This window comes from Harpia harpyja, chromosome 7, assembly GCF_026419915.1.
Source record: "Harpia harpyja isolate bHarHar1 chromosome 7, bHarHar1 primary haplotype, whole genome shotgun sequence".
In the NCBI taxonomy this organism is placed as follows: Eukaryota; Metazoa; Chordata; class Aves; order Accipitriformes; family Accipitridae; genus Harpia; species Harpia harpyja.
In genome coordinates, this window is record NC_068946.1 from 33,643,827 (window position 1) to 33,656,302 (window position 12,476).

A 12,476-nucleotide genomic window follows, 5' to 3' on the forward strand; every position below is an offset into this window, starting at 1 on the left:
GGTTGTCATTTGGAAATCTATCTTTCTTTCCCTCCCTCTGTTTCCTTCCTTTTCTGATAAGCTCTTCAGTGGCTCCAGTGAACATAGTCCAAAATGCCAATTTAAACCTAAGGGAAAACTGAAATACAGTACATGAAGGAAAAGCGACTCTCATGTTCCTTTGTACGGTTGTGGCTGAATATGTAATTATAAAGGAGCTCTAGCTGCAGGATTTCAGTCCCCATGTCACGTTTACTTTTTTAATGGTTCTAAACACTGACCAAGCAAACAGGCAGAAATAGAGATTTTAAAAGACAAACAAAGCAGCTGCCCTGGTCTTTGAAATGGGTCTGCGGGTTGGTTTTGTTTTGCTTTGGTTTTTTTTCCCAAAAAGGGAACACAGGTCACAGTTTCAAGGCAACGACCATGTCACTAGAGCTAACAGTCGATGCCAGTGTCATTACAGACTCAAGTGTCACTTGCCCTGAATTTCTTGAGCCAGGCACCCCCTTATTGCTGTTACTCCACCTTTGTCTCCGTAACAGCTGTAACAGGGAGGGAATCTCTCCCTTCTCACAGTATAGCACAGAAACACAGTAATGAAAAGGTAGGAGGTTTCATACTGCAGATTTCAAATTTATTAACAACAGTATGCTTGTTTACCCCAGGAGGACCAAACTTTATTCCCAGTCAGTGAAAAGTCCCAGGACTCCTTCCAGAATTGTAGTGTTAACAGGGAAGCAGTTTGCAATGGGAACAGAGTAAACCACTTGGGACACAGCGCCAGAAACCACATTACTGCCAACTTCTGCACAGGACAGATGGGACACTGGCTTGGAAAGATGACTTTACAATAAAGACTTTGGTACAAATACATGAACAACCAAAAAAGAAAAATTTAAGAGCAGAACTCCAAAATGTGTGGTCCTAACAAGTGGGGTTCTGGATCTTGTATTTGCCTTTAGGGCCCTCGCAAACTCTTAGAGGGGGTACTACCAAGGCGACATCCAAAAGGAAGAGCAATTCAATGGCTCCAAATTTTATCCATCTGTTGCTACCTGCTCACATCACACGCAGCACCTCAGCATACACAGACACGTCGCAAAGAGGTCAAAGGAAAAAGCCTTTTCCTGGGTTTAGGAGATTAAAAGTACAGAGTTCACCAAAAAGGAAAACCACCAATCACTACTTATAAGCCATCATCTTTGAAAGGATTGCCTCAAATGCAGATGACATTACAAAAATTAAGGTTATTATATGACTAGACAAAAAGTGATTTCTGTGCTTTTCCCCCTCTAACTGCACACAGGCATTCACTACATCTCCTCTGCTCTGCGATTCTTCCAAGGAAGAGGAAAAGATATCTTCCTGGAAAATGTCACTCGCTCACTCAAGGGTGCAGCAACTAGATTATTTTAACAAGTTTCCAGAACAACCACCTATTCACCCCTCCTATTCTGCCTCTGCCAGATAAAAATTTGCAGAGATCCTCAGCTTTCACTGAAAAGCTGACATCCCCCCAGCCTGCATGCTTGCCTTTTGGTTTTTCCACCTTTCAAAGATGAACTCTGTACAAAGCAACTGCATGTTGTCTTCCTGTGTCTACCAGTAGCTTCCTCGCTTCTCCTACAGCAGCTCAGGGGTTTTACAAACCGTGCTTATTTTTGATGCAGCTGCTGGAAACTCATGTGCCTGATACACAAAACCCACAGCTATTTGGTCAGGTGTGTATCGTGTATCATGTACCATGACATGATTTTTTCTCTCCCCTGCTTAGAACATTAAGCCATAAGGAACCTCAATTTAGAAGTTTTGGAGTAAAATAAATGAGCAACCAGAGACAGAAGAAGAGAAGTGGAAGACATGTGGCAGAGTCCCCTTTCAGTGATGTCCACGGGCCAGGCACTACTTCACCGAGGAGGTGCAGCCGTATGGGGGCCCCTCCTGTGTGCAGGAGGCTGCCCCACTCTCCAGGCATCAGGCAGCTGAGCTGCAGAGGGGACCAAGGAGGCATAGAAATGCTCACTGTTACTTGAGTCACCCAGTTTCCCAGTGGAGCTGGCTTTCTTAAATAGAAATTATGCATAATGTAGATTCACAAAACATTAATCTAATAAATGAACATGTATTTGCAAATACGATTCTTCCCCAGTAGCTGAACTGTAACAGATGAAATACATTTAAAAAGACAAACAGGGCAGTTTGGAGGCAGCTGGATCAGAAGAGCAGCTCTGTATTTGCCCTTATTGGCCTCATCTCCCCAGTGTGTTAGTGCAAGTAATTGAGTATGAGAGAAAGAGTTAAGGCTGAAGCTGTTCTCTGGGCTCCTCTGCAGCCTCTAGCTAACATAAACAGGTCTGAATGCTTCCTTGTGACTGTTTATATTGTCCTCTTAAAAAGGAAACTTTCTCTAGCAGCACCTTAATAAGTGGCAATAGGTAAATGTGAAATAACTTTTATAATCTGAGTTGCATTACAATTAAAAAGATTTATTTTGATACTTCCCTTAAAGTTAGGATATATATTTATGTATATTTTTTCTTCAACTTTGTTTTCAATGAAATCTAGTGCCCCAGACCCTTATACAACTCACACACAGCCAGTCAAAAATTAAGGACAAAAAAAAAAAAAAACCCCAAAAAACAAAAAACCAAGGCAAGTAAAGGAGAGCATGTCTAGTCCTACTGAGTGTTTTACTGCCCTCTTAAGACAACAAAACATGTTGTTCAAAATTCCACTGCTACCATGTGCATGGTGGGTAGTTCTAGGTCCCCAACCAAAGATTGTGGCCCCTGCACTCAGCTTTGAATACACCTGTGAAAAAACAGCCTCCAGGAGACCAATGGTCCCAGACTCCAATCACATCAACTCCAGCACAGATCCCTGACTTCATTTGAACCATCACACGGGCATGCAACGAGCCAGAAACTGCATTAGATTCAAACAATACTTCCACACACCTCAACAGCAACTTTGGTATCACCAGAAACAATAATTTGTCATTCTGTATGCTGCAGTGAGTGTAAATTATTTAATTAAAGTCCCCAGGGACTGCAACACCAATGGATTTCAATGCAGGTCACAGAGCTTTAAATAGTCAGCTGTCCCTCAAAGCACTCGAGACTCAAACATGCAATCACTTACCATACTCTAAAGTTACTGCTACATCTCACCTGCCATGCAATTTTGTACTGTAACCTTGTTTTAAGAAAACTATGTAGTTAGATAAAAGAAGAGATAAGACTAACTTGAACCAACCCTCAATTGCTTGAGCCTGCAACAGCCTAGCACACCACCTTGAGAGAAAAGGATCTCTTCCGCATCCATGAGATTTCTACAGCAAAGCTTCAGGACAGCTTAAACATCCAAAAATACCATTTTGCAGTTGATCACTTCAACAGAAGCTCAGGGTCAGAGAATGTCGTGGGAGGGGAAACAAAAGAGCTGCCATTGGATGTCAAGGGTTGCTTGCATGGAGAAATAAGCAAAACCACCTCTCCTCCAAATTATAAATAATAACTGAGCCCATACAAAAAGAAAACAGAAAAGGGATAAACATGTCTAGAGGAAAAAAAAAAACCAAAACCAAAAAGCTAGGAAAAACAGCCTTAATTGCAGCTAAGTATCTACTGGCAATTTGAGCAACCCCCTGTCAAACAAAAATTTGCAGCAGGTTGACAGAATAATTTTTAAGACAATATAGGATAGAATTAAACTAATTATGAAACTAAAGAATATTTAATAATATCCTAACAGGCTGCATATCATGGATAGCAAAAAGGATAACAAAGAGTGCATTCTAAATAATCAGACAGATTTTCTCCCTATTCTAAACAACGTTCATTCATAATTTGTAGGAAACTGGCATAAAAACTTGTTCACCTGCAGATGTTGCACCTTCTGAAAAAACAAAATTAAAGATAATTGAGGTAAAAGGGTCCAAACCTCACAGAGATATTCCTAACCCAGGGATCAGGCGCACAGTAAGTTCCTGTGTCTCAATCAAGCTACGGCAACTGCACACATATTCTTGACCAGCAGCACATGCAAGGTAATTTTGCTTCACACTGACAAAGTTTAGGGCGATTCAAAAGTCAAGTGAAAGGAAGCATCAGTCAAATCTGGTGCATCTTAGCTTATTAATTTACCCGTTTATCAAGTTTGCTTATGTAGTAACTGTTCAAAGCTGCCCACCAGTCAACAGAAGGACACGTGTACTTAACCCTTTACAATTTCAGTACAAAATCTGGTGGTTTAGCTGATTAAAAAAAAGGATAGGTTAACTTCTTAAATACAGCTACAGCAAGATTCCCAGCACTGTGAAATTGCTTTTCATTTATTGCAAGCTAAGATGACAACACTGACAGTCACTATGTCTCAATTGACCCAAAATAACTTTTGAAGCCACAGATTGCCAGTCTGGGCCCTGACATGCCAGTTCCACTGAAGCTGATGTCTAAATCAAATTAAGCCAAAATTGGCTTGATTTAAAAGAACATGTATACACAAGCCTGTGTAAGTAAGAATCTCAAATTAAGCTGGTCAAAAAACCTCAGTAAGCCACACAACTCATACTACAAATACTCATTATTTACATGAAGCAACTCTGAAAGACATTACTCATCTAATGGAAAACTTGGTATAAAAATGTTTAAATACATAAGTAAAAAAATCCATTACAATAAAATGTAGCAAAATACAGACAGATACATTTCTGTGCCTGGACTGCTACATTTCTGAGATTGTTTTGGGGAGCAGAGTCACAGGGTAATGAAGTTTCTTCTTAAAACAGACAAAATTAAACTAAAGCCTACTCTTCCCAAGAATTATTGTATTCTGTAATGCTACATCATCTTTCATTATACAGCTATCTCCCAAATACCAGTGGGGTTTTGATGTCATTTTCGTTGCAACACATATGCCACTCGACACTCACGATACAGTCTTATCCAAAGCACCCACTAAGAAAATCTAACGCGGTGAGACCATAACACCTGAAAACGTGGCATTCATTTACAAAATAAAGTCCTCCAGAAAATAGCCCTTGAATGAAAGCCAAGAGTAAGGCAAACTCAAAAGCAGAGATTTATTGCAGAAGTCTGTCCTATCCAAAATTATTTATTCTGTAAGATACAGAATATGCAACAGCTGGGGCATCTGAACCCATTTTGACAACTTCCACCATCTAGAAAGGGTACCGAGTATCCTCTTGATAACTTTTGGGAATACCCTAGTCAGCACCAAGAGGAGTGCTCTAAGCCATTTCCTGTACCAGAACGTAAAAAACAAAATAGAAAACCCTGCAAAATAACCACTCTGTAAAAAGAAACAAAGACATTTTAAGACACCCCTCTGGTATAATAAATACAGTTTTATTTCCTTTTAGCTGTTAACAAGTGTCATGGTTTAACCCCAGCCAGCAACTAAGCACCACGCAGCTGCTCACTCACTCCCCCCCCACCCAGTGGGATGGGGGAGAAAATCAGGAAAAGAAGTAAAACTCATGGGTTGAGATAAGAACGGTTTAATAGAACAGAAAAGAAGAAACTAATAATGATAATGATAACACTAATAAAATGACAACAGCAATAATAAAAGGATTGGAATGTACAAATGATGCGCAGTGCAATTGCTCACCACCCGCCGATGGACACCCAGTTAGTCCCTGAGCAGCCATCCCCCGCCCCCACTCTCCCCAGTTCCTATACTAGATGTGACGTCCCATGGTATGGAATACCCTGTTGGCCAGTTTGGCTCAGCTGCCCTGGCTGTGTCCCCTCCCAACTTCTTGTGCCCCTCCAGCCTTCTTGCTGGCTGGGCATGAGAAGCTGAAAAATCCTTGACTTAGTATAAACACTACTTAGCAACAACTGAAAACATCAGTGTGTTATCAACATTCTTCTCATACTAAATCCAAAACACAACACTATGCCAGCTCCTAGGAAGAAAATTAACTCTATCCCAGCTGAAACCAGGACAAGATACAGCAGTATTTCTTTAAATGAATATGGGGGTGGAAGGGTTCCCATGAGATCACTTACTCTAGGGATATACAACCTTTTTTTTTTGTGAACTCTGTAATTTTCCAATATAGGTGCAGATGTCTCTGGAAAGTTCATTTATTTGACTCCTACACCTTACGTACCTTTATATAGCACAGACTCTAAGCCCTCTCTCACCGTTCATTAGCAACAGCACCTGCACCAAAGGACCATGGGTTGGAAACACCGGGTTTGTCATCCCCCCGCTCTGAGTTGGAACCAGGTAAATCCAGACATATCTTGGCAGATGTTACCTTGAATCACTCTCAATACTTGCTGACTCAGACATGAGAGGGGTAAGGGAGTAGGAACTCCTAGAAAGAGCTAATAAAATAATAAAAAAGCATCAAAATTGCCCTTCATTACAGCCAGGTCCCAGTGTGGAGGGTCATTCAAGGCTGGCACCCAAGCACCTATACCAGCTGTAAACTGCAAGCAACAAGAACACCTACTATTTTTAGTCCTGTGAGGGCTAAGTATCAATTTCAGTTTGGTTTATTTTGCTCTGTTTTACTCTGTTGTTTTTCTCTTGTTGCTCTTGAAAAGTAATTCCCAGTCCTTACTCTCATGACCCACTTTAAAATTACCACATGCTCTCTTTTAGGACTACAAACATGAGTGAGGTTAAGTCCAGTGACATGCATGTGGTTATACTTAACTCATCCCCTTCAGAAGGTACAGGCCCAATCCATGTTTTCTGGACAGTGCCTTCCAGAAGTGGATCATAAAATCAAAAAAGTGAGCAAACTGCATGATACTCCATATGAAAAGTTTTACGGAGCACTAAAAGATCTCCTAAAGCTTATTGCACATGTATTACATACAAGAAAATCTGCCAATATAAAATTAATTTCCACAGTAGTCAGAATTCCAGCAATACAGCATCAAAACTAGTAAAAACATGTTTTTATTTTCAAGTCTTATAAAATCCAAATGCACTGCATAGACATGACTGAACAAAACATGCACAGTTAATCCTACTCAATTTCACATCTTTTATCCACAAGTTAGTTCTGTCAGTTCACCAGAAGTTTTTCCCAGTAACATTACAGTTACTTTTTACTGGGTTTTATTTCACCACTCTCCTGCAGTTTTCACAGACCACTGCCAGCATTTTGAAGGAATCCAGGAACAGCTGTACTGCATGAAAGCAAACGATCTTGTACCTAAGTAGTGTGGTTGTAACAGCTGAAGCAAGCAAATCAGATGCAACACTGCTGTCCATCAATAGCACAGAGACAGTTCATGGATCATGGAGTACTTCCAAAGAGCAGTGACATTAAAATTAAATTCAGATTTCAGGTAAAATTCCAGTAGTAATAAATCTCCCAGTGAAGAACCACACTCCAGATCAGATGCCAGCTGCCAAAAAACAGCCACCAAAAGCACAGCCTTCAAAACCAGTGACTAATAACAGATGAACTTCAGAGACGTACAGACAATCGGAGGCAAGTGCTATTCAGTGAAAAGCTAAGGTGGCAAGGCATAAAACAACATTTGTAACATTTCACTCCAGCAGTTATCTGCTCAAGATAATGGAGTCAAAAGAACTGCTAGCAATTTGCAGAATAAGGCCTTTGGGCCCAATGTCTCCCATCCATTTCAGTGGGAGCCAAATTATGGGCTTATCCAATAATCCATATAAATCGTTCACAAAAATATCAAATAACTTCCCGAGTAGTAGGTGTGCGATTTTCTTCAATGAGTGCACATAATTACCACTTAGGGCAAAAGGAACAAGTGCACATCCTACTACAGAAGGCATTTCTACTCCCCCCACATGCATCATAAACATCACACCGATAGTTTGATTTTCCGTAAAACAATACACAAGGAACTCCTGTTTCTTGCTTAAAAGCCAAAACTGCTAAAGTGCTTGGACTAGATAGTATAAAAGGCAATTTAATTTTGGTTTTGATGTTATTTAATCGCTCAAGACACACTCCTATGGTTTACTTAATCAGCAGAAGTCTTGTCCAGAGTTTCAGATCTGGTACTCTAATCAAGGCCTTGCAGCATATTTATTTATTTTTCTCAGCATACCTATTTAGCTGTATTTTATTCACAAAAACACATGTCTTCCTGTACAGTCACATTTTACTGCCTGTCTATAAAAAGTTAATGCCTTGCGGAGGTCTTCCCATTTCTCAAATTTTAAAGTTTTGAAGAAATCTGTCTGAACAACACCCTTCCAAGTATTTGTAAGTTTTTCTGAACACATACTTTAGTATGATATGCTGCTATATACTGGAACAAAAATTGCTTTGTTTCACATGTTATAACTTGTTAGCCACTTAGCTAATATAAAGCCTTCAAGATCTTTGCTGGTTTTGATTGGCTTGTTTAATAAAATGAAACAGATATAACATATTTGCAGAATGATACCACAGCTCTGTTGACTTGGCTTGTGCTAGCACAAAATTCCTCTGAACAAGCTTTTCCCAAATCTTCTCTGTTTTCCCTTTAATCAGTTGTTATGGATTATTGGCAGCAGTTAACAGAAATACAAGACAATCAGTCATGGAGTTAAAAGGACACTTCCTTTAAAATAAACCAGAAAGAGTAATAATTAGTTTTCTGGACTAAATGCAAAGCACCCAAATATCTACTAAATGCAGATAGTTATGGTAAGTTTTTCTATTGCTATCAGAAAAGCCATTGACTCACCATGACTTTCAGCACAGTTCAGTCACAGGCATTCATTATTGTCATCACTACAGATAAACATACTACATATGTAAACAGACTGACAGCCACTAGGGTAAGAAGAGACCTTTAGGCCACCAAGGTTGGTCTCCGGTACATCACAGGCCACTATACTGCTCTTGTCTTAAGCTCAACAACTCGACAAAAACAACTGTCCAAAAAGACATCTCAGTATGAAAACATGAGGAGATGGAAAGGATTCTCCATCTTTGCTCCTTCCGTTTGTAGTCTGCTCCAAGTGTTACTCATCCTCACTCCTTATAATTTGTGCTTTATTTCCCATTCTAATTTGTCTGGCTTCAGATCCCAACCATTAGTTCTTGTAATAACTTTCTGCACTAGATTAAACGAGCCCAGCATTTTCTCCACATGAAAATGCAATTTTCGTAAACAAGCTCTTATTTTTTAATTCTCTAAGGTTTTTGACAGACAAGTTATGGCAAAACTTGCTAGACTTATTTAAGGCATCACCACTTGCCTCTCTGCTGCCTCCCGGGAAAACTTTCAAGAGAAGGTGCCCACACCAAGCTGCTCCCCAACTATAACACATCATGTTAGTTTAAGCTGCAAATGATGACCAGTCTGAAGGAAAATAAACAATTTTGTGCTGGAAGGCACTCACTCCCCTTCTGTCAACTCATCCTGATGGATGATGTCCATCACCCCCTTCTGACACATACACCCCCACAGCCTCCCTACTTTCTACTATTTGAGTGCGTTTTGCAGTGCCCCTTGCGCTGCCTCTCCAGTTTGCCTACATTCTTTTAAACACAACAGAACCAGGTCTGCACCTACCGCCTAACACCCATTTCCCCCGTACCACATACCAAGATAAAGCACCCCTGGTTCTTACAAATTACTTGATCCTCATTTGGATATGCAAGGGCATTAACCTAATTTGCCTAACAGCACCATGATATGAGCTCTTAATGAGTTGCAGGTCTTCATTAATCCCTAAATAAACCCTTAAATTATACTAAATTCTTTCCAGCATGCGGTTTCCTTTTCCTACCGTACACACTGTGTTCCTTGTTACTATAAGCTGAACATTGTATTTGGCCGTTTTAAAAAAAATATTTTTGTTGCATGGTCCATCTGTGTCAAGCAATCCATACGATTGTCCTACTTTCTCTATCATTTCCCATTCCACTAAGGTTTATGCCATCACAAGATATAGTAACATTGTTTTTAAATTTCCTTTCAAAAATGCGTGAAGTACCTAGCAATAGGTCTAGCACAGGCTCCTGTGTAATCCCACCAGAAACCCACCTATTCAATAAAGATACTTCACTGACCACTACTGAGATCTGCCAGCCAGTTGATTTTTAAGGAGCGCATTACTGATACTGCATAGCACCAATTTCACTTGTCTTTGTATATCTTTTGATATTAACAAATAGTAGAAATAAAGAGAACAGTACAAACTGACATTCGACAGAAGGTGTACATCTCCCACCATCCTGGAAAAGTCATGAGATCGTTCCACGTTATTTTAGACAGCAAATTGCTTAATCATCATCAAACATGCTTATCACATCACTAAGCATGACTTAATCACACTAACTCGGTTGCTGTAGCAGTGGATGAACTTTGGTGTACTAAGCGTATTATCCCTAGTGCTGCTCTGCTGTTCTCCAGCTTATGTCTTCCTAAAATACTTTGAGGATATTGTATACCAGTTAGATGTAGTCATGCTGGAACAGCGGTCCAGTAACTGTACTGTCCATCACACTGGTGTGTCCTCACTGCTGCATCAGTGGTGGTGACCAGCAGGCAGACTGGAGTGCTGTGACAACCACAGACACTGTGTCTCTGCTGGGACTGTACAAAGCTGAGGGTCAAGAGGATTTTTAGGTAAACCTAAAAATCTTTTTTAAAAAAAATCTCAAACCAACCTTAAATGGTAAAGGTGCAGTTAATTCTGCCTTTTCCCACAGGATTGGCAAGGACCTGTCTGCCATTCCAGGTGTGCAGGACGTAGCAAGGGAAGGTGACTGGTAGAATGGTTAGGCTTAAACCTTGCTGCAAGATGAGTCATAGCCACATTTCAGCTTGGTCTAACTCAGAGCTAGTGGAGCCCCACATCAAAACCTGCAGCAGGCAGGGAAGAGACAATGCCGAGCAACACACGCTAAGCCTATAGCAAACATATAGACATGAACCACAGCACTTAAGAGACCAGATGTAGAGGAGAAAACAGAAGCAGACAAAGACAGTGAACACTACCTCTTCCTATCTAGCAACATGCCCAGCGGTATCAAAGGGAAATTACTAGGTCCACAGATGCATCTAGCTCTCCTCCTCGTCAGGGCCAGGACAGAGAGGAGCTGCTAAACAAGAAAAGTCGGGGAGGACAGTAAACAGTAAAACAATAATGCTTTAAATCAGAGACACCCTTGGCTGGGGCCCCCTCGGTATGTCTTTATTATAGCATCATCTAGTTACAGGGTTTTGTAATTAAACCAACAAAAAGCCCAAGGTAGTTTGCTTCAATTAGCTAGAGGATGGAAGACACTAGAGAAGAGTTTCTGTCCTTGTTTCCACAGCAGACAGAAGTGAATGAAAAGTAAACTCTTACCTCTTTTTCTATTTTGAGCAGCTTCTTTACAGCCACCTCCTTGTCCTGAGAAATCCATCGGGCTCGGTAGACACTCCCGAAACTCCCTCCACCGCAGTTCTCAAAAAACTGCAAGTCATCAAATCTAATTTGCACAAATGAAGCACGGGTAGACGACATCTCATAATGACAAAATATACCACAGCAAAACCTGTGAAGAGAAAAGCTTTCATTAACACATATGCTCTGCAGATTTATGGACTTTCTTACCCTTGCTCAGACACTCCAAAACCAGAACCGGTTGCCATAAACACGCTACAGTAAAATCCGTGGGGCACAGGAGGAAAAGAGCCTGGGAACTGACACTCCAACAGGCTGTGCAAATGTCTGCATAATTTGCACGAGCTATTATGAGCAGCTGGGAGACAGAAATGACTAAAAACGTTCCTCAGAGCGATACTGACGTTTCCCAAACACCATGGAAGTGGCTCTGTGAAAGGCAGGCATGTCGCTGTCTACCCCAATGCAACCGAAGCGTGCCAACGGACGGGAAGCGCGCTCTCCGCTCCGAGCTTGCCTAGGAGCTCAGGCATGCCAGGCACGCCGGCTCTCCCGCCGCGACGGCCGCGCACGAGGCACGCGCCACCCCAGCTGGGCCGGCAGCCTTCCGGCAGGCAGGGCAGGCAGCGGCACCTTGGCACGCACCACGCGCGCTGCTGGCACTCGGGGCAAGGTAGGGGTGCTTTGCGCAAGGATGTGGAAAAACCTGGCCACGGTAAACGACTCTTCCCAAGTGACTCAGTTCTGTTCGCGTGTTATAACAAAGCGCAAGTACGCGGTAATTCATCTGGGTTACAATATGTGAAATTCTGCAGCCTGTGCCAAGACCGGTGTCGGCAGTTTCATGAGATGATCCCATGTCTGCTGCCAGAGGAACAGAATGTCCTTCTCGGAGATTTCACAGCGATAAAGCTTATGCCCATAGCGAATTTCAAGAAATGTTATCACCTAAATGACTGAACAATGACCAATTTTAGGTTTCTTTTTTTAATGGTGTAAGATCAGGAAGTCTCAGGTCCTTAGTGGGACTGCAGGACACGGCATCCTCCAGGACCATGTGCAAGCCTGCTGCAGGATCATTTCAGATGCACCAGTTTAGACAAAGTAGTTTTAATTACCACCAAAAGTTACTA

The 12,476-nt window shown here is 41.4% G+C and overlaps 1 protein-coding gene across 3 annotated transcripts in view; it reads right to left on the reverse strand.

Moving 5' to 3' along the window:
• The window catches only part of MAP3K20 (mitogen-activated protein kinase kinase kinase 20), a 95,560-nt gene that overhangs the window by 77,279 nt on the left and 5,805 nt on the right, over positions 1 to 12,476 (reverse strand). For all 3 annotated transcript variants that reach the window (XM_052791194.1, XM_052791193.1, XM_052791192.1), the window contains exon 2: positions 11,305 to 11,494. In XM_052791194.1, coding sequence (XP_052647154.1) covers positions 11,305 to 11,463 — 159 coding nt within the window. In that variant the 5' untranslated portion in view covers positions 11,464 to 11,494. The remainder of the gene's footprint in view (positions 1 to 11,304; positions 11,495 to 12,476) is intronic.